The sequence below is a fragment of the Oncorhynchus nerka genome, linkage group LG18, assembly GCF_034236695.1.
Source record: "Oncorhynchus nerka isolate Pitt River linkage group LG18, Oner_Uvic_2.0, whole genome shotgun sequence".
NCBI classification, from domain to species: domain Eukaryota; kingdom Metazoa; phylum Chordata; class Actinopteri; order Salmoniformes; family Salmonidae; genus Oncorhynchus; species Oncorhynchus nerka.
The window spans coordinates 31,277,994-31,301,399 of record NC_088413.1 but is presented as its reverse complement, the minus strand read 5'-3'; the positions used below and the strand labels follow the sequence as shown (position 1 = coordinate 31,301,399).

At 43.3% G+C, this 23,406-nt stretch overlaps 1 protein-coding gene across 1 annotated transcript; it reads right to left on the bottom strand.

The window, feature by feature from the left end:
- Positions 1-719: 719 nt before the first annotated feature.
- LOC115145672 (uncharacterized) lies at positions 720-22,724 on the bottom strand. The gene is made up of 6 exons (XM_029687197.2): positions 22,225-22,724; positions 20,022-20,152; positions 19,660-19,824; positions 8,269-8,380; positions 6,876-6,973; positions 720-6,161 (listed from the first exon to the last, which is right to left on the bottom strand). Exons 1-6 carry the CDS (start codon positions 22,511-22,513, stop codon positions 5,223-5,225), a joined length of 1,734 nt encoding a protein of 577 aa, XP_029543057.2. The 5' UTR covers positions 22,514-22,724; the 3' UTR covers positions 720-5,222.
- Between the last annotated feature and the right edge of the window lie 682 nt (positions 22,725-23,406).

Genomic DNA, 23,406 nt, shown 5'->3' with positions numbered 1-23,406 from the left:
GTTAATGAGGAGTATGTTAATATGTTTGTTTGGGTTGTAAATTGGATTCGTTCTGACATTTCTTGAATTACTGTTGTTCTTACAGTTCTAAAATGTTTATTACATTTACATTTTTGTCATTTAGCAGACGCTCTTATCCCAAGCGACTTACAGGAGCAGTTAGGGTTAAGTGCCTTACTCAAGGGCAGATTTTACACCTAGTCATCGCTGGGATTCAAACCAGTGGCCTTTCACCCTTAACCGCAGTTATTGATTGTTTGTGTACCTGTTTGACATTTTACAGCATTGTCAGGAGCTAGTAATATAAGCATTTCACTGCACCTGCTATAACATCTGCTAAACTGTGTACATGACCAATAAACTTTGATTTGTTGTTTACCACCCTCCTAAACAGAAGTAAACAGGTCGCACACTCTGACCCAGTTTGTAAAGACCAGTCAGTCTGGAATATCAAGTACAGGTGGACTTTAGTTCATGTTTAATATTTCATCTCAATCATCACTAGACCTGAAGGTAGATTATAGGCCATTTACTGCAAACAGCTTGAGGCCAAGGACTGTAGACTAAACACAGTGACATGGTTATGTACACTGCCTTACTTATTTATTTGGACAGTGAAGCTTTTAATTTGGCTCTATAGCCTATTCCAGCATTTTGGATTTGAGATCAAATGTTTCCTATGAAGCGATATAAACGAATGGCAAATAATGAATACTGTGTCATTTTGAAGTAACTTTTATTGTAATTAAGAATAGAATATGTTTCTGAACACTGCTACATTAATATAAATGCTACCATGAATATGGATAATTATGAATATGAATTGTGAATAATGATGAGGGAGAAAGCTACAGAGGCACAAAGAGAAGTTGCTGTAGACCACCGAGTGCTAACAGTAAGTATCTAGATAATGTGTGAAATGCTCAATGGTGTATGTGATATTAACAGAGAGGTATATTTTCTGAGTGACCTAAATATTGACTGGTTTTCATCAAGCTGTCCACTCAAGAAAAATCATCCAAATGTAACCCGTGCTTGCAATCTGGTTCAGGTAATCATTCAACCTACATACAAACAGCACAGGAAATAAATCATCCACGTGTGTTGATCACATCTTCACTAATGCTGCAGAAATCTGCTCTAAAGAAGTATCCACACCCATCGGATAAAGTGATCAGAAACCAAAGTTCCAAAGGCTGGGCCTAAAATTGTGTATGAGAGATCATACATGAGGTTGAGTAGGGAGTCCTATTTTGAAGATGTAAATAATATTTGCTGGTCTGTTGTGTGTAAATGAGGAGAAACATTTATAAAATTGCTTTTTCCAGTTACTAATAAACATGCACCCATTAAGAAACGGACTGTAAAAATGTCTAATTCCCCGTGGATTGATGAGGAACAAAACAATTGTATGGTTGAGAGGGACAAGGCAAAAATAATGGCAAATAAGTCTGGCTGCACAGCCGATTGTCAAACGTGTTGCAAATTGAGAAATCATGTATCTAAACAAAAAGAAGAAACTGTACTATGAAACGAAGATAAATTATAATAAGCGACTTTGAGCGTGGTATGATCGTTGGTGCCAGGCGTGCCGCTTCCAGTATCTCAGAAACGGCCGGCCTCTTGGGCTTACAATGCATGACAGTGTCTAGGGTTTACCGAGAATAGTGCGACAAACAAAAAAACATCCAGTCCCTTGATATGAATGGAGCAACGTTTGAATGCATCACCTTGTAGAATTCATGCCAGAAGGGCAGTAAAATCTGATTTTAAAAAAAGACGACAAAACACCTCCTGGAAACACGAAGAGACACGCTCATACATACACACTGTAATGTTGTGGCATTGTGGATTTTATATTGTAAATTTTTTCATAATGTAATAATGTTTTGTATGATGTATTGTTTTATTTATGATGTAGGCTGTGTTTTGATGTACTGTAACTGTTTTAACTCTGTTTGGACCCCAGGTAGAGTCATGAGGATCCTAATAAATACCCCCAAAACATGGTATCTTCTCAACATTACCAATAACAGGGGAGGTTAGCATTTTTTGGGGGGGTGGGGGTATGATATTTATGCCTCTGTAACTTTCTCACTCATCATTAATCACGACTCATTCATGACTATCCATAATCATGGTATTACCAACATTGATTCCAAAGATATTAATGTCACCCACAATATTCAGAATGGGTCGATTCGTCCCCCTCAATAATTTATTGATAAACAATCAGCATTCGGACGCACTGTGCCCCTTCCACACTAATTTCACTGTGCTGCTCAGCCGCCTCAGCCAGCACTTGCCTCGCAGTCAGGTCGGCCTCAGTCCATTTCAGGCTCACATATACACTACATGACAAAAAGTATGTGGACACCTGCTCGTCAAACAACTCATTCCAAAATCATGGGCATTAATATGGAGTTGGTCCCCCCTTTGCTGCTATAACAGCCTCCACTCTTCTGGGAAGGCTTTCCACTAGATGTTGGAACATTGCTGCAAGAACATTTGCTTCCATTGAGCCACAAGAGCATTAGTGAGGTAGGGCACTGATGTTGGGCGATTAGGCCTGGCTCCCAGTCAGCGTTCCAATTCATCCCAAAGATGTACGATGGGGTTGAGGTCAGGGCTCTGTGCAGGCCAGTCAAGTTCTTCCACACCGATCTTGACAAACCATTTCTGTATGGACCTCGCTTTGTGCACAGGGGCATTGTCATGATGAAACAGGAAAGGGCCTTCACCAAACTGTTGCCACAAAGTTGGAAGCATAGAATCTTCTAGAATGGGCTCCTGAGTGGCACAGTGGTCTAAGGCACTGCATCTCAGTGCAAGAAGTGTCACTATAGTCCCTAGTTCGAGTCCAGGCTGTGTCACATCTGGCCGTGATTGGGAGGCCCATAGGGCGGCGCACAAGTGGCCCAGCATCGTCCGGGTTTGGCCCGAGGTATGCCGTCATTGTAAATAAGAATTTGTTATAAACTAACTTGCCTAGTTAAATAAAGGTGGAATAAAAATACAATTTGAATATCATTGTTTACTGGGCCTAGCCAGAACCATGAAAAACAGCCCCAGACCATTATTCCTCCTCCACCAAACTTTACATTTGGCACTATGTATTCGGGCAGGCAACATTCTCCTGGCATCCGCCAAACCCAGATTAGTCCGTCGGACTGCCAGATGGTGAAGCGTGATTCATCCCTCCAGAGAACGCAATTCCACTGCTCCAGAGTCCAAAGGCAGCGAGCTTTACACCACTCCAGCCAATGCCTGGCATTGGGCATGGAGATCTTAGGCTTGCGTGCGGCTGCTCGGCCATGAAAACACATTTCATGAAGCTCCCAAAGAACAGTTCTTGTGCTGACGTTGATTCCAGAGGCAGTTTGGAACTCGGTAGCGAGTGTTACAACCAAGGACAGCCGATTTTTACTCACTTCAGCACTCGGCGGTCCCGTTCTGTGAGCCTGTGTGGCCTACCAATTCGCATCTGAGCCGTTCTTGCTTCCACTTCACAATAACAACACTTACAGTTGACCGGGGCAGCTCTAGCAGGGCAGAAATGTGATAAAAGGTGGCATCCTATGACGGTGCCACGTTGAAAGTCATTGAGCTCTTCAGTAAGGCCATCCTACTGCCAATGTTTGTCTAAAGAGATTGCATGGCTGTGTGCTCGATTTTATCCACCTGTCCGCAACGGGTGTGGCTGAAATACAGAATTGTCCGTAGAGCTCCTAGACAGGATTGTGTCGAGGCACAGATCTGGGAAAGGTACCATAACATTTCTGCAGCATTGAAGGTCCCCAAGAACACAGTGGTTTCCATCATTCTTAAATGGAAGAAGTATGGATCACCAAGACTCTCCCTAGAACTGGCTGTCTCGGCCAAACTGAGCAATCGGGGGAGAAGGGCCTTGGTAAGAGAGGTGACAAAGAACCCGATGGTTTCTCTGATAGAACTCCAGCGTTCCTCTGTGGAGATGGGAGAACCTTCCAGAAGGACAACCATCTCTGCAGCACTCCACCAATCAGGCCTTTATGGTAGAGTGACCAGACGGAAGCGACTCCTCAGTAAAACACACATGACAGCCCGCTTGGAGTTTGCCAACAGGCACCTAAAGGACTCTGACCATTTCATCCTTGATGAAAACCTGTTCCAGAACGCTCAGGACCTCAGACTGGGGCCAAGGTTCACCTTCCAACCATACAAAAACCCAAGCACACAGCCAAGACAACGCAGGAGTGGCTTCGGGACAAGTCACTAAATGTGCTTGAGTGGACCAGCCAGAGCCCGGACATGAACCCGATCAAACATCTCTGGAAAGACCAGAAAATAGCTGTGCAGCAACGCTCCCCATCTAACCTGAGAGAGCTTGAGAGGATCTGCAGAGAAAAATGGGAGAAACTCCCCAAATACAGGTGTGCAAAGCTTGTAGCGTCATCCCCAATTAGACTTGAGGTTGTAAATGAGCAAACATTTCTAAAAACCTTTTTTTGGTTTTGTCATTATGGGGTATTGTGTTTTGGCAAAGGGTAAAGTCTGCCAAACTTAGTCCATCTGTTCCTAAGATATTATAGTTTTGAAAGCAGAAAACTGTATTGAGAACAAATGTTTAATTGATGAGAAAATTAACAGAATGTCGGCCAAAATCAATCTCGCTCCATTTTCTCTCACTGCCAACCATTGAGCTTCCTCTCATCACCATATTTGGTCGTGAGTGGCAACACCAAATGGATGCTTCACATTTATACATCCGGTGAAATATCTGGCTCATTGTTGTGACAATATGTTCGAAGGAAGCCAAGGAATTCAAGGAAACTAAGTCAAATTTTAAAGCAAATAAAAAGATAACATCATTTCTCATTGACCGATTTGATCATCTATTTTTAGTACATAAAGAAACAGATGCCTGCTGATTATGCCAAATACTTTTTGGGGGTAGGGGTGTGTTATGAAGGTGTTATATAAAAGAGGGACGTTATTTTTGTTATGAATAGAATATAGGCAAAACCAAATTCAAAGTGTGAATATAGTGTTAGACTTAAATGACAGTGTTATAGCTATGCCAGCACACCAAACAAAAAGTCTGTATCCTGTGAGAAAGACAGCATGCCCAGATACTGAGGGACTTAGTAATCCAAAAAACTCTCTTACCCCAAGACACTTCACATGATAACAATAATATTTAAGCTAAAGTATATCCCCTGCGTAAAACTCAAGCCACACTGCTACGATTTCTCCCCATTGTGGACACTCTTATGTCTGATAAGGATACTCAGGAAGGAGAAGCTCTTGTAACATAGTTTGCACTTGAAGGGCCTCTCATTGGTGTGAATGGTCTGGTGCTGCTTCACATATTTTGCCTTAGCAAAATTCTTCCCACATGTGGGGCAGGCATACGGCTTGTCTGCATCCGTCCTAATGCTCGGCCTCCCATGTTGTGACCCAATGACACCAGAGGAGGTAGAAGCAGGTAGAACCACCCTCAGATTGTTAGCCTTTGAGCTCCCTCCCTGACCTCTAGCCATTGTTTGGGTGTTGTTGGGATTATGTGATGTGTTATAGGCTAGGTACCTCTCGTGTTGTACACCCATCCTGACCCTGTCTGTATTGGTGGGGTAACCAGGAGTAAACTGAGGAAGGTTAGACCCAGGCCCAGGCTTTCCATGAACCCAGTCACCAGGCATTAGATGAGAACCTGAAAGGGAAGACAGACTTGCTGAAAAACTACCACCAGGGGGGTCTCCCACCACTCTCTGTGAAGGCTGAACCCCAGGTTGACCTGCTCTGTTCATCGTGGATAGTGTGGTGTTTGTATCATAGGAACAGGAGGGTCTATCTCTATCAGCTCCAGGCCCTGCTTCATCCCTGCACTGAGACTGTGAAGAGAAGGGTCTGGGCTGCAGACTGGATCCCTGACTGGAGCCTCTGTCTCTCTGATGACCACCCGGACTGAGGTTGTTCAGTCCACCTGTCCACTGGTTGTGTTCTGTGTGGTGGAGTCTCTGTACTTCGCGATTGTGTCCTGGTTCCGACTCGGGAATGAAGAGCGAAGGCTCCTGATCCGGGGTCCTGATCCGGGTCCAGGGTTTATGGCCAGCCACCTCAGAGGTCCACTCTCTCCCACCAGTAACACTGGATATCAGCAGGTCTTCATGGGCTGCAGACTGAAAACAAATATTGTACCCGAAAAGCATAAAGGTTTATATAAGACACATTTAACCACAGTCAAGCCTATGTCTAAAACACTGATTCAAGTACCTAACAATATGGAGCCATTGGATTTTTAAAATTTTAATTTTAATGTCCATGTGTTGAAACTCAGTCCCTGCAATGATACAAAAATAACCAAGTCGGTCAGCACTGTATTTAATTTCAACAAAATGGTCATACACTACTTTTATTGCACAAATTGATACACCTAAAAAGTAGAATATTTTTTCTCACTATGGTAACACTTTCCCTTTTCTGTACATCTGCTACCCTCGCTTTGATTAAATACATTTTTGGAATACTTTACTACTTTATATCAAGTAATTAGGGCACTATTTCCTCATTATAAGACACCAGTATCCTATAGAAGGCAGGCTGAAGGCGGCACCTGTTAGAGGGTTAACCTGAGATGCCATCAGTCTCTCTGAATCACAACAATAGGAGCAGGCCGGAACATCACTAGCCAAGGCTGTGTCTGTTCTCTCCCGCCGCATACGGACACCTCCCCGTCCCCGCACACCAAATCCACTCCTCTCCCTGGTCTCAGCCAGTCTGTCGTCATGGAGACTAAGTGTGGATGTTGTTTTTTGTTCGCCTGTCTGTTTCTGGTTGTGGTTAACAGTGTTGTTCCCCAGCCCAGAGTTGAGGATGCTGTCCCATCCACTGACCTCCACTATATCACCTCTGGTCCTGCCCTGATCAATGATGTTGTCCCCTGGGCTCTTGGCTGCACTGGTCTGGGTATCCAAGATGGCCACCCAGTCTCCTGTAGGAAGAGGTTAGAGAATAGAAACTCTACATATGGTGTTTTTTTTGTCAATTACCTGGTCAAGTTCATACATTATAATGTGTTTTTGTAGGTGAACATAAGTTGCATTGATTTCATTTTATGAATGAAGAAAAAAATAATAGCCAGGTGCATCACTATTCCCATTGAAGATCTATTACTGTATGTAGGCTATATGTACACTCCTGTTCAAAAGTTGGGGGTCACTTAGAAATGTCCTTGTTTTTGAAAGAAAAACACATTTTCTTGTCCATTTAAAATAACATCAAATTGATCAGATATACAGTGTAGACATTGGTAATGTTGTAAATGACTATTGTAGTTGGAAACTGCAGTTTTTTATTTTTTTATATCTACATAGGCGTGCAGTGGCCCATTATCAGCAACCATCACTCCTGTGTTCCAATGGCACGTTGTGTTAGAGTTCCTCTGTCCAGTGTCTGCGTTCTTTTGCCCATCTTAATAATTTATTTTTATTGGCTAGTCTGAGATATGGCTTTCTCTTTGCAACTCTGCCTAGAAGGCCAGCATCACGGAGTCGCCTCTTCACTGTTGACGTTGAGATCGGTGTTTTGGGTACTATTTAATGAAGCTGCCAGTTGAGGACTTGTTTCTCAAACTAGACACTAATGTATTTGTCCCCTTGCTCAGTTGTGCACTGGGGCCTTCCACTCCTCTTTATATTCTGGTTAGGGCCAATTTGCACTGTTCTATGAAGGGAGTAGTACACAGCGTTGTAGGAGATCTTCAGTTTCTTGGCAATTTCTCGCATGGAATAGCCTTCATTTCTCCGAACAAGAATAGACTGAAGGGTTTCAGGAGAAAGTTCTTTGTTTCTAGCCATTTCGAGCCTGTAATCGAACCCACAAATGCTGATGCTCCAGATACTCAACTAGTCTAAAGAAGGCCAGTTTTATTGCTTTTTTAATCAGGACAACAGTTTTCAGCTGTGCTAACATAATTGCAAAAGGGTTTTCTAATGATCAATTAGCCTTTTAAAATGATCAACTTGGATTAGCTAACACAATGTGCCATTGGAACACAGGAGTGATGGTTGCTGACAATGGGCCTCTGTTCGCTTATGTAGATATTCCATAAAAAATCTGCCGTTTCCAGATACAATAGTCATTTACAACATTAACAATATCTACACTGTATTTCTGATCAATTGTATGTTATTTTAATGGAGAAGAAAAAAAGTACTTTTCTTTCAAAAAACAAGGACATTTCTAAGTGACCCCAAACTTTTGAACGGTAGTGTATTTCTCACATACCTTGCGCCCCCATCTTTAGTCCACTCAGCAGATCAATGCTCTCTGGTTCGTCTTCTATTGTCTCCTCTTTGACCAGCAGCAGATCAGGCTTCCCATCCTCCATGTCTACTGACTAAGAGATACAGAGTGAGAGGATGTTGGATCAAGAAATCTGATATGAGCGACCTGCTATCTTCTGATTGGGCAATGGGGGATTTCTATGCATACTGTGCAAACATGTCAATTTATTTTATACTATGCAAACATGTTAGTTGATTTGACTACTTGACACTCTTTAATGGTTTGATCATTTAAAAGCCATGGTCCCACAAAATTAATCAAGACCTCGGCCCTTATCTACAAAGAGAATCAGAGTAGGAGTTCTGATCTAGGATCTTTCAGTATAATCCTATTTCTTATGATCTACAAGGAAACACTGATCCTAGATCAGCACTCCTACTCAGAGGCTTTGTGGATACGGGCCCTGACCTAATACCATTTAGACTGTAGTTCATAGTGTGCTCACCTCAGTAAGCCCAGTCTCATATTTTTGCATATATGACAAAATCCGACGTTTTTGTTTGCCTGTTTCACACACATCCATGTGCTTTTATGAAAAAAATAAAAATGAGGTCCTTAGTTTACATGTTAGAACTCACAAACTCTCGGTACAAGGTAATTGCCACGCATGCGCGTACCGATAGGATGCATGGGGTGTGTCGCAACGTTTGCTGTCATTAAATGTGAAGACTGTTATATTATCAAATCAATTATCTGTGTAATTATTGCCCCAACTTTCTAATTAATTACTATTCCATGATTCGTTTAATCACGGAATAGTAACTAACTAAGAAGTTGGGGCACCACAGGAAAATGTTGTTTATAGAGTTGCAATTTCCCAAATATAACTCTTCAGATATTTTATTATCTTATTGATTATAGACTTATATTAATGTATTATTACCTCATCAATCTTATTCCAGAATGTCGCAAACCCTTGGATATCTGCACGAACCCTATCATCATAAATCATGAATAGTGATATACAAATTGTCTTATTTATTTACTAACTAACTAACTAATCAATCACAGAATTACATAAACACACACAGAAGATAATACATTGGTTCCTAACATGACACAAAGAAAAGTCCCTAGTGGGCTAAGCCAATATGATGACTTGGTAGACAAAGGAAAGGGGTGGGGAAAGCTTAAGAGTGGGAAAATTCAGAGTTGATAACTACACTCATGGAAATGCTAATACTTTGAACATGAACAACCGCTCATTCGAAAAGAAATGGCAATTTACATATTTACAAGTGTATGCCTTTGTTGTCCCTCTCTGCGATCGCCAGTCCGTCTGCTGGATAGATTGTCGACACAAAGTCTCTAGTTTGTCCACCAGATCAAAGTCTCTGGTTGTAGCTTGTTATTATGGATACGTCAGAGTACCATTCGGTCATTCGACCGGTTGCATTTACCAGACTATAGTACTTAAACAGCTGCAGCCTGAATAATTGTTCTTTAGTGTGTAGATTTCTTAGCCATTTCAACGTGGGAATGATCTCCATGTTCGCTAGTCTTGTCCTTTGGTAGAGTTGCCAACCATTTCAACATATAGCGACAGCTTCCATGTTTTCTGGTCTAATGTACATTTTGTCACAGGTGGTTTTACACAGGAGCAGAAAAGGGTGCGTTCCATGACACCTTGTAGTGTCTGTTCTCATGGGGGCGTGGCCACTGACTGATCATAAGTTACTATGAAAAACAATTCTCATTTAGAAGACTAAGATCACATTGTTATCTTTCCAAAATTATTCTTATGCTTAATCATTAATTTAATACAACATTCAGATGCAAACCCCATAATTGAGAAGTGTATGCAAACAAAGAAACAGTAATGTGTGTCTCCTGTCGTTCATGAGGTCACCAAATGAAACAAACTCGGCATGACTGTTCCTTAAGTGTCCACGGACCACTCCAACTGCTTGGAATACCGAAATACTGTTAAATTATTCAACCTTTTGATGTCCAAGTGTCTCTGTGTTCCATAGTCACATCCCAATCTCGATATCAGAAGCAGAGTATTTTACGACCGCCATAAAGCGTCCTCCTCCACCTCTGCGGGAGAGAGAGGGCGCAGTAGAGCGGACCCACTGTACCCTGATCCTTCAGCTCTTCACAGGAGAGTTATGACAGGTATGACTAGTTCCGTCTTGTACTGACAAAACTGTGGTTATATGTAGAAGGCAAACAATAAGTTTAAAGTTTAAATTAAGTCTCTAAAATCAAATAGATCAATATATCCCCAAGCGACTGGGAAAGCGTGAGCGGTCAGTTATATACAAACGCAAGCCAATCACTTGGTAAAGCGGCGCGGCGACACAAATCTAACAAGGCATTACTTCACCCAGAGCAAAAGACAAGGAGCAATTAGGAGATGCAAACGAGAGTAATGAACAGCTAAAGAATATCAAGCAAAGCTAAAATGCTCTCAATGCACACCAAAACAAACTGCTACAATATGTTGTTAAAAAAGTAGATTTGCTCGAAAAGAAAGTAGCCTATCGTGTCAGACATGCACATGAAAGAACAACACACAGAAAATGAACCTGCTGGAAACAAAGTTGCAAACTTTAGAAGATGAATTGGACCAGCAAGAAAACAGAATGAGAAGAAACATGAGAATACTGTCTGTACCAGAAGACGAGGAAAAATGACACCTTTCCACCTACGTGGTCAAACTGATAGCAGAGGAACTTGCTGTGGATATAGCACCAGAGGATCTGGATTGGGCGTGAAACAGAAGAACGCTAAATATCCCTGCATGGTCATCTTCAAACTGTGGAACTATCAGACCAAAGTCAACATTCTGAAAGCACAGGGGGGAAAGGAGATCAAAATTCACAGCCAGTCCATTCGATTCATCTCGGACCTGTCTGCTAGGCTGAGGAGAAAACGCAAGGAATACATTCAGATCAGACAGTTAGAATCAAATCTCAACTCTGCTTCCCGGCAGTGCTGTGGGTATGGAAGGGAACGCAAAGGATGGGATTCACAAGCGCCGATGAAGCCCTAATCAAGCTACAAGAAACCTTTCCAATTGAAGAAGGAGAGCCCCCTTTTCTGAGAAGAGGACGAAGTAGGAAAAAACTATGAGCGCACTAGGCTACATACGGTGATGCCTATGATCAGCTTATGGTAAATTGAGATAATATTATTTCCCCCTCCCCCAATAAAATATATAATCTACTTCCCCCAAGTAACTATTCTTCTCTAGGAAGTAACAATAGAAGTAGCCGATGCCAATGGGCTACATGGACACTGAAAATATAATACAAAAGGGAAAATATAGCATGTAAATAACTATTTGGTCCCGCTTTTTTTTAAGTGACCCCTATGAAAGCTTCATAAAGCCTTCATATAGGCATCATAACACTACATATTTGTGAAGCATCTCATCTATAACCATATATCATGCTCTATAAAGATTCATAATGTGGCATAACTGTTTGACATATTTATACATCTTTTATAGAGCATGAAATACGATTAAAGATGACAGATTTTTGCCCATTTATGCAGTGCTTATGAACCCTATATCAAGGCTTTATGAAGCCTTCAAATAAAGTGGAACCAACTGTTCTATGGATGTGTGTGTGTTTGGGCGTGAGTGTAGGTGTGTGTGGGTGTATGTTTGTGTGCCTGTTCATATGAATGGGAGTGTGAAGGAGGGTGAATTAATACGTGTGGGTAGGGGGTGAATGGGTGTGTGGATGCATACCGTATGTGTGAATGAAGGAGAATGGATGAGTAAGTCGTTGTATGTAAATGTATCTGAGAAGAAGGGGAAAGGGTTGGGACAGACTTGGCTTGGGTGGGTAAGGGTGTGCAAGGATGGGGGGTTGAGACAAGCTTGGCAAGGATGGGAGGGTGTGACAAGCTTTGCCTGAGTGGGCAAGGATGGGAGGGTGTGACAAGTTTGGCTTGGGTGGAATAAAGGGGAGGGTGTGATGAGCTTGGCTTTGGGGAGGGGGGTAAAGGGGGAGGAAAACTGGGAGGGGGAGGTTTTGAGGGACAAGTTTGGCTTGGAAAAGTAGGAAGAAAGGATTCATCTATACTACAATGTAATTGTATTTATTTTTGTGACTTGCAAACCTGCTGCAAAATGAATAAGAGTTCTGGACAAATTAGGAGGACAAGTCATTATTATTCCTTGTTTGCCATTATAGGTCAATTCCAATGGTGGTTATTGGCGAGAGTGGGGGGATAGGGACGGGGGAGCTGGGAGGGCATCAAACACTTCCCTGAGGTGCAGTGAGCTCCAAACGTATTGGGCCAATTTTTGTTGTTTTGGCTCTGTACTCCAGCACTTTGGATTTGAAATGATATAATAACTACACTGCTCAAAAAAATAAAGGGAACACTAAAGTAACACATCCTAAATCTGAATGAATGAAATATTCTTATTAAATACTTTTTTCTTTACATAGTTGAATGCGCTGCCAACAAAATCACACAAAAATTATCAATGGAAATCAAATTTATCAACCCATGGAGGTCTGGATTTGGAGTCACACTCAAAATTAAAGTGGAAAACCACACTACAGGCGGATCCAACTTTGATGTAATGTCCTTAAAACAAGTCAAAATGAGGCTCAGTAGTGTGTGTGGCCTCCACGTGCCTGTATGCCCTCCCTACAACGCCTGGGCATGCTCCTGATGAGGTGGCGGATGGTCTCCTGAGGGATCTCCTCCCAGACCTGGACAAAAGCATCCGCCAACTCCTGAACAGTCTGTGGTGCAACGTGGCGTTGGTGGATGGAGCGAGACATGATGTCCCAGATGTGCTCAATCGGGCCAGTACATAGCATCAATGCCTTCCTCTTGCAGGAACTGCTGACACACTCCAGCCACATGAGGTCTAGCATTGTCTTGCATTAGGAGGAACCCAGGGCCAACCACACCAGCATATGGTCTCACAAGGGGTCTGAGGATCTCATCTCGGTACCTAATGGCAGTCAGGCTACCTCTGGCGAGCACATGGAGGGCTGTGCGGCCCGTCAAAGAAATGCCACCCCACACCATGACTGACCCACCACCAAACCGGTCATGCTGGAGGATGTTGCAGGCAGCAGAACGTTCTCCACGGCGTCTCCAGACTCTGTCACGTCTGTCACATGTGCTCAGTGTGAACCTGCTTTCATCTGTGAAGAGCACAGGGCGTCAGTGGTGAATTTGCCAATCTTGGTGTTCTCTGGCAAATGCCAAACGTCCTGCACGGTGTTGGGCTGTAAAAGCACAACCCCCACCTGTGGACGTCGGGCCCTCATACCACCCTCGTGGAGTCTGTTTCTGACCGTTTGAGCAGACACATGCACATTTATGGCCTGCTGGAGGTCATTTTGCAGGGCTCTGGCAGTCCCCCTCCTGCTCCTCCTTGCACAAAGGCGGAGGTAGCGGTCTTGCTGCTGGGTTGTTGCCCTCCTACGGCCTCCTCCACGTCTCCTGATGTACTGGCCTGTCTCCTGGTAGCGCCTCCATGCTCTGGACACTACGCTGACAGACACAGCAAACCTTCTTGCCACAGCTCGTATTGATGTGCCATCCTGGATGAGCTGCACCACCTGAGCCACTTGTGTGGGTTGTAGACTCCATCTCATGCTACCACTAGAGTGAAAGCACCGCCAGCATTCAAAAGTGACCAAAACATCAGTCAGGAAGCATAGGAACTGAGAAGTGGTCTGTGGTCACCACCTGCAGAACCACTCCTTTATTGGGGGTGTCTTGCTAATTGCCTATAATTTCCACCTGTTGTCTATTCCATTTGCACAACATCATGTGACATTTATTGTCAATCAGTGTTGCTTCCTAAGTGGACAGTTTGATTAACACAGAAGTGTGATTGACTTGGAGTTACATTGTGTTGTTTAAGTGTTCCCTTTATTCTTTTGAGCAGTGTATTTGTATTTGTATTTATTATGGATCCCCATTAGTTCCTGCCAAGGCAGCAGCTAATCTTCCTGGGGTTTATTATGGATCCCTATTAGTTCTTGCCAAGGCAGCAGCTAATCTTCCTGGGGTTTATTATAGATCCCCATTAGTTCCTGCCGATGCAGCAGCTACTCTTCCTGGAGTCCAGCAACATTAAGGCGGTTATATACAATTTAAATATTACATGACATTACATTTCATAACACTTTATCCAATACATTTAGTGTGTTCCCTCAGTCCACTACTCCACAATCACATATTTACAATACAACATCCATGTATGTGTGTCTGTGTCTCATCATAGTCCCGCTGTTCCATAAGATGTATTTTTATCTGTTTTCTAAATCGGATTCTACTGCTTGCATCAGTTACCTGATGTGGAATAGAGTTCCATGTAGGCATGGCTCTATGTAGTACTGTGCGCCTCCCATAGTCTGTTCTAGACTTGGGGATTGTGAAGAGACCTTTGGTGGCATGTCTTGTGTGGTATGCATGGGTCTCCGAGCTGTGTGCTAGTAGTTTAAACAGACAGCTCGGTGCATTCAGCATGTCAACACTTCTTACAAAAACAAGTAGTGATGAAGTCAATCTCTCCTCCACTTTGAGCCATGAGAGATTGGCATGCATATTATTAATGTTAGCTCTCCATGTACATTTAAGGGCCAGCCGTGCTGCCCTGTTCTGAGACAATTGGAATTTTCCGAGGACTCCCTTTGTGGCACCTGACCACACGACTGAGGTTAAAGTGAAGACCATTAGATTTGATTTAAGGTTATTGTCATCCATATCGGGTGAACTGTTTAGAAATTAGAGCACCTTTTGTACATAGTCCCCTCACTTATGTGTATTAAAGTTTTCTAAAGTTTAGTATTTGGTTCCATATTCCTAGCGCGCAATGTGACTCCACAAACTTGTTGGATGCATTGCTGTTAATTCTGGTTGCTTTTCAGAGAATTTTGTGCCCAATATAAATGAATAGTAAATAATGTATTGTGTCATTTGAGTCACTAATATTGTAAATAAGAATAGAATATGTTTCTAAACTCTTCTACATTAATGTGGATGCTACCATCATTACGGATAATCCTGAATAAATCATGAATAATGATGAGTGAGAAAGTTAGTTACAAATATCATACACCCCCGTTATTGTAATGGTGAGAGGTTAGCATGTCTTGGGGTATGATATTTCTACATCTGTAACTTTCTTACTCATCATTATTCACAATTCATTCAGGACTAAGGGTGCGTTCATAAATTCGATCTGGCTATCTACTCCGATTTCAGAGCACTCTCCTCCGAGTGTGCAAAAGCGCAGAATAACTGACGCTCAACACCCCTTGAATATGGTCAGTGTCAGTAAACCGCAGCGAAAAAACGTAATTAAATTGTTGCCAGGAGCACAGTTTAGTCACCAATGCTCTGGATACAAGGAAAACAGCCTAACCAGCTCTGCTATGGAGAGTAAAATGGCCAGAGTGAGGTGTTCTCTCACTTTCGGGCTCCCAAGTGACGCAACGGTCTAAGGCACTGCATCTCAGTGCTAGAGGAATCACTACAGACCCTGGTTTGATCCCGGGCTGTATCACAACCGGCCGTGATTGGAAGTCCCATAGGGCAGCACACAATTGTTGGTGGTTGAAGATATCCCTCTAGTGGTGTGGGGGCTGTGCTTTGGCAAAGTGGGTGGGGTTATATCCTTCCTGTTTGGCCCTGTCCGGGGGTGTCCGGATGGGGCCACAGTGTCTCCTGACCCCTCCTGTCTCAGCCTCCAGTATTTATGCTGCATTAGTTTATGTGTCGGGGGGCTAGGGTCAGTTTGTTATATCTGGAGTACTTCTCCTGTCCTATTCGGTGTCCTGTGTGAATCTAAGTGTGCGTTCTCTAATTCTCTCCTCTCTTTCTTTCTCTCTCTCGGAGGACCTGAGCCCTAGGACCATGCCCCAGGACTACCTGACATGATGACTCCTTGCTGTCCCCAGTCCACCTGGCCATGCTGCTGCTCCAGTTTCAACTGGCCTGGGCCCTAGGACCATGTCCCAGGACTACCTGACATGATGACTCCTTGCTGTCCCCAGTCCACCTGGCCATGCTGCTGCTCCAGTTTCAACTGTTCTGCCTTACTATTATTCAACCATGCTGGTCATTTATGAACATTTGAACATCTTGGCCACGTTCTGTTATAATCTCCACCCGGCACAGCCAGAAGAGGACTGGCCACCCCACATATGCTCTCTCTAATTCTCTCTTTCTTTCTCTCTCTCTCGGAGGACCTGAGCCCTAGGACCGTGCCCCAGGACTACCTGACATGATGACTCCTTGCTGTCCCCAGTCCACCTGACTGTGCTGCTGCTCCAGTTTCAACTGTTCTGCCTTATTATTATTCGACCATGCTGGTCATTTATGAACATTTGAACATCTTGGTCATGTTCTGTTATAATCTCTACCCGGCACAGCCAGAAGAGGACTGGCCACCCCACATAGCCTGGTTCCTCTCTAGGTTTCTTCCTAGGTTTTGGCCTTTCTAGGGAGTTTTTCCTAGCCACCGTGCTTTTACACCTGCATTGTTTGCTGTTTGGGGTTTTAGGCTGGGTTTCTGTACAGCACTTTGAGATATCAGCTGATGTACGAAGGGCTATATAAATAAATTTGATTTGATTTGATTTGAATTGGCCCAGCGTCGTCTGGGTTAGGGGAAGGTTTGGCCGGGGTAGGCCGTCATTGTAAAATAAGAATGTGTTCTTAACTGACTTGCCTAGTTAAATGAAGGTTAGCTTGGGTGCTTGCCTGCCGTTGTGAGATCAGAAACCTGGATCAACCCTACTCCTCTGCCAGAGCGTCCAGTATGCTCTCTGAACGCTCCGCGAGCACAACGCTCTTGAATTTCCAACAAACGAACAATCCGACAATTTACAAATGCCCAGAGGGCACTTTGGCACTCCAGATTGGATTTACAAACACACCGTAGGAAAGTTAGATGCACAAATAGCTGTGTGTTTGTGTGCAACTCTTAAGAGGCAGCTCTGCATTTTCAAGCTGTTGGTTACGTCCCTTTTCAACACACTAACACAATACACGTAAATCTACATTTAAACGGGGGGGACTCATTTGAGATTCAAAGCCTTGTCACAATCTGCGTCAATTACGCAGACTAGGCCATTTACACAGAGAGCAATTTGATCAGTCAGTCAAATACACGTGATAGTTGCTTTGATGATCAGAACGTGCAGATGGACTGCGGTATGTTAAGGACACTTCCATGAACAAGTGTTGGAACACATCCAACTACGTCGACCATTTTAATTGGCTGATGCAGAACTTGTTCCAGGATATAATCTGATGAGACCAGCTACAATTTAGTGTTTTGTCAACTGCAAGTAAATCAAACATTTTTACTGGCTGATACTCATTTTGAGCCGCAGAAAATATTTACATTGAAATGGTTACTTATGTTCCCCACTACGTCAGAGTTCTATACTGTAGTTACAGAATGACTTCATTTAAAAAAAAAAAAACATCATGGGACATAAATATTATGTGGTTAAAAATAAGTCAGCTATGGTAAGTTAAAAGTCATCAGACAAACCTGACTAAACTATGTTGACGTGTACAGTAGGTGTTTGGGTATATTTAGTAAGTGTATATTGGTTATAATATCGTGTGTATGCAGAATAGGGTGAGATCAGATGTGATTTATACTAAGAGTCTAAATGAAAGGCTTAGAATGAAAAGTTCCATTTTGTGTTTATTGAACATAAACAATATTTAAATACACCATATGAAAACCACACATACACATCTCAACTAATAATCTGAATGAATTTGATAAATTGCATTAATTTTTTCATGAAAAGTGTCTTGGGAAAAAAATTAGGTAGTTGAATGAAAGTAATTAAATAGGCCATTGTGAACATCATATAGCCCACACAGTACAACCACAACATGTATCAGACTTTGTTGGTGTAACGGATGTGAAACTGCTAGCTAGTTAGCGGTGGTGCGCGCTAAATAGCTTTTCAATCGGTGACGTCACTTGCTCTGAGACCTTGAAGTAGTGGTTCCCCTTGCTCTGCTGCTTTTGTGGAGCTATGGGTAACGATGCTTCGTGGGTGACTGTTGTTAATGTGTGCAGAGGGTCCCTGGTTCGCGCCCGGGTATGGGCGAGGGGACGGTCTAAAGTTATACTGTTACATTGGCTTATATATCTACCATGTCTGGATGCAGTATTCTACCAAGGAATATTCAACACTGATATCTGTTCCTCTCGATATTCCAAACACATCTATTGATCTATTCTGCTGACAACAATGAAAATTAATCTTTGTCTTTAATGCAGAGTTTGATCTAAACATCAGAAGCTATCGAGTGAAATAGTTACTTTCTATGTTATAGAGTGAAATGTTTTTTCTGCTGGTGTATCCTGAGGTAGCTCCTCTCTGAGAACCTCTTCCCGCAGTGCGTACAGGCAAATGGCCTCTCTCCGGTGTGGACCTTCAGGTGCATCTTCACATGGTCCTGGCGGGAGAACCTCTTCTCACACTGGGGGCAGCTGTAGGGTTTCTCACCTGTGTGGACCCTCTGGTGCCTCTTCAGGTCACGAGCCTGGGCGAAACGCATTTGACACTGGGTACAGCTGAAGGGTTTCACCCCTGTGTGGACCCTCTGGTGGATCTCCACCTTCTGGGGGCTGCTGAAGCCTTTGTTACAGAACATGCAGAGGAACCGTTTCTCTTTAACATTGCCTGATGTGGCTCCCCCTCCCTGAGCCTGGGCTCTAGTCCTGTCGTTTGAGTTCAATACCTGATCGAAAAGGACATGGCTGGGTGAATCGGAAGGCCCCATCGACGTGGACACTGGGTCGCGATCCCTGAACTTGTGTATAGGAGAGTGGGTCACAACGGTTGGATTTGTCTCTAAGCTTTCCCTATAATCTAAGAAATCTCTGCCCTGTGAGTGTCCATCTCCAAGGTGACTTTCTGCATTCCGTGTGGGAGAAGCGTCACCCTCCACTTTCACAGTCACCTCATCTATGATTATAACCTCCCTTTTCTTATCTAGGTACCCTTCAGAGTATACACCACTACTGTACTGGTTCCAGTCCCCTCTAGACAGATCAGTTTGTGTCTCTAAACCCAAGGATATGTTTCCAGGGTCCATTTCTGTAGAGTAAGAACAAGATGGATCATCACCACTAGTGTCTAACGCATCACCATCTCCACGGGAATTAACCGTTCTTTGGCTCTGGTGAAATACGGGTAAGTACTCTGAACCGGGAGCAGGAGGACAGCCCAGTGTCCCCAACCCCAGTCTCTCTGGGTCTGATCTGTGGTCAGATCCTGTGTGTAAGAGCCTTTTTGTTACAGTTAAAGTATTGGAGTCTGTCTCTGACTTGAGGACGGCGTTCGGCGTTCCACTGACCTCAGTGATGCTGCTTCGGGTCCTGGGCTGCACTGGGGCGGTGGTGGGGTCCTCCATGGCTACAGAGGGCGTTCCAGTCTGGATGTCTCTGCTGTGCCGTGGGTCTTCCTCTCCTTCAGACCTCTCCATCTTGACCCCAGGACCTGCAGTCTCTGCATCTGCAGACTGACACAAAAAGAGAGGAGGTTATTACAGGTAAATTTGTAGAATTGGATAACAATGTTGTAGGGAAGTCTCAAAAGCTCCCCTTTGGCAGTTGTACATGTAAGCAAGTGAATAGCTGAGGTGAGCCTTTCTGAAATAAACGGGCCACATTAGATTACAAAGTAACTGTAATTTTTATGCAACACTATTACACTAACCTCTATCATGATAACATGCTGGGTTGAGGTTCCACTCCCCTCATCAACAGTAATTGGTTGGTCATCTCTCCATGAATTGTGCTTCATTGGCTTAACAAAGCTCCTGTGGCCTCCAGTGAGACTTCCTTCACCTGAGAAAGTGATTGGGAGAAAGAAAAGGAGGTTGTGTTGGCTACTGTCTGCTCAACGGTATAGACCCTTTTCTGTGTTTGCAAATACTTCTGCATGAGGGCGAAGAGTGCAATTTGGTTGCAGAACACGGGGAAGTTCTCATTTTAAGGCTTGTATGAAAGTCCTACTTAATATAACAGTGTAAGCATATGACAACCCAAAAATCAATGGCTCTGGTTATAATAGCCTCTTTTAGAATCTGAGGGTGAAATACTTCCACACTCGTCTCTAACATGTAGACTCAGCATTCCTGACCAGTCTCGTTACAAGTCAGAATGTTGAACAAACTTCATTTCAACTTACTTTAGTTGTTGTCTGCTGATTTTGTCCCTATGTCGGTGATAATCTGGTACAAAATATCCACAGGGAAGTGTTATCAAACCCCGGCCTACTGATGCAATTCACACTTGACCAATACTTGGACAATATGGCCGAGCATAACCGAACGGCAAACACTTCCAGCTGATTCCGAGGAAATGTGCTTCGGTCAATGTACGTGTCAAGAGAATGAAAATACAAGTGACAGAACCTACCGGCGCCGCAAAAAGTAGGGTAAACAACCCTTTCCTGTGGATACCTTATCTCCTACTGCCAAAAGGACCAACAGCATGAACAACCGGTAAAGTGTAAATATAATTTTAATAAACATTCTGGCTTGTAGAGACTACTGCATCTTTTCATGGTTACATTAAGACACCATGGAGCCGGCACGAGATATGGGTCAGTGCAGTACTCGAGATCTGACCTTTATCCACACTGCTTCATCGAGAAGGTTGAAATAGTGTTCATTTTCCCAGAAAACTGCCATTTTCGTCCTCATGCTAGCTAGCATTAGCCATAATGGAATTGCATGTCACGTTGGCTGTGATACACTACATAGCCAAAACTGCTCGTCGAACATCTCATTCCAAAATCATTGCCATTAATATGGAGTTGGTTCCCCCTTTTGCTCCTCCACTCTTCTGGGAAGGCTTTCCACTAGATGTTCGAACATTGCTGCAGGGACTTTCTTCCATTCAATTTCAGCCACAAGAGCATTAGTGAGGTCGGGCACTGATGTTGGGTGATTAGGCCTGGCTCACAGTCGGCGTTCCAATTCATCCCAAAGGTGTTCGATGGGGTTGAGGTCAGGGCTCTGTGCAGGTCAGTCAAGTTATTCCATACTGATCTTGACAAACCATTTCTGTATGGACCTCACTTTGTGCACGGGGGCATTGCCCTGTTGAAACAGGAAAGGGCCTTCCCCAAACTGTTGCCACGAAGTCAGAAGAACAGAATCGTCTAAAACGTCATTGTATGCTGTAGCATTAAGATTTCCCTTCACTGGAACTAAGGGGCCTAGCCCAAACCATGAAAAACCAAACTTTGTAGTTGGCACCCTGCACTCGGGCAGGTAACATTCTCCTGGCATCCGCTAAATCCAGATTTGTCCGTCTGACTGCCAGATGGTGAGACTTGATTCATCACTCCAGAGAACGTGCTTCCACTGCTCCAGAGTTCAATGTCGGCGAGCTTTACACCACACCAGCCGACGCATGGCATTGCGCATGGTGATCTTAGACTTGTATGCGGCTGGAAACCCATTAAAGGTCAAGTACAGTGGCATATCCTATCCCTGCATTGAGGTATGTTTTCCGACCATATCTTGTGCTGGTGTCTTAATGTAAACATGATTGGAGCCCTCCAAAAAAGACACAATAGTCTCTACATTCCAGCATGTTGAATAACATGTTATTTACACTTACTAACCATGACTGGAGCCCCAGTGCAGCTCATTGTAAACAATAGTAATAGTAGGGTCGGTATCGTCTGGCAAGATTACCTGTTTTTATTCTGCTTCCAAGTCGTGTGCATTTGTTTAGAATATGATATTGAATCTTTGCACTAGATGGCTCGTAATCAGGGAATTTGAAATATTGCATACCATCTAAAAACTGCCCAAGACCCAATTATGTGTAACATCTGAACACGTGTGCAGGGAGGAAAGGGGCCATTAAGTTTATGAACGGCGACAGCCTTCTGCAAAATATACCTCTTGCCATTCCTCTGTGTCGGTCGAGGAACTTGACACTACTGGGACGACTTGCCAGGGCGCGCTCTCGCATTGTCCCCTCTGCGCGCTCCCGTGCCATCTTCAGTTCCAGTAGCTGTAGTTTCCTCCGCAATGTCCTATTATCTTTCTGGCTTTGAGTTATTTCCAAACGAAACACTGCATAGTCGTCGTCTACGAGTTTACAGATCTCTGCCACGGCTGCATTCGCTAGCACCTCCATGATGGAGGCTATTTGAGTGTGAAAAACCATATCGTTACAGTTAGCCATTGTTAGCTAACGTGATCAGCTACTATACCTAGTTAGCGTTACCTAAATAATATATATTAACCAAGTCCTGGCATCAACGCGAATTTTAAATTACATTGGATAAGTATGTGACGCTATGCAGTTAAAGGACTGATATTGAGTTTCATGGTGATAATAAACGTCTAAATAACAATGCTAACATGGAAATAGTTTTTGATCACTTCCGTTTACACTAAATAGAAAGGATCTTATTGGTAGGCGTCATAGCTCAAATGGGTGTGGTTAAATTAAAAAGGTATGCGCGCTGTTCTTTGAAATACGGTACTGTTTATAGAGTGTGATTGCGATCTGTGGACTTGCTGTTTTCACGTGTCCATTAACTCGTGACATTCCTGGATTACTCATTATATGAATACAGTCGGATTAAATAAACAAATACAATAGTCTGTTGAAAAAACGTTAAGGTTACATGTAGTGGTGTTGTGCAATTGTTTAGTTTTGTGTTAATGCAAATCAATTACTTAAAAATCATAATGTGATTTTCTGGAGTTGTGTTTTAGATTCCGTCTCTCACATTTGAAGTGTACCTCTGATAAAAATGACAGACCTCTACATGCTTTGTAAGTAGGAAAACCTGCAAAATCGGCAGTGTATCAAATACTTGTTCTCCCCACTGTATATATATATATATATATATATATATTTTTTTTTTTAAAGAGCCGTTTGGGAGCCAAAAGAGCGTCTCTTTTTGGTGAGCTGAGCCGAATGAGCCGAATCACTGGAAAGAACTGGAATGCCCATCACTAGAAACCAGGCCCATCCCCTGGGGAGCCAGACCCAGCCAATATAGACCCAGCCAATATATATCCCCACTGTATATAGGTTTTGTATTTTTTCAAGTCAAACAGTTTGCG

Bases quoted from the DNA above. Each gene is read 5' to 3' on its own strand.
- LOC115145672 (XM_029687197.2), bottom strand. From the start codon at position 22,513: ATGGCTAACTGTAACGATATGGTTTTTCACACTCAAATAGCCTCCATC. The intron at 20,153-22,224 runs GTATATTTTGCA...TCACTTTCTCAG, and splicing joins ACACAGAGGAATGGCAAGAG to GTGAAGGAAGTCTCACTGGA. The intron at 8,381-19,659 runs GTCAGTGGAACG...TGTATCTCTTAG, and splicing joins CCCGAAGCAGCATCACTGAG to TCAGTAGACATGGAGGATGG.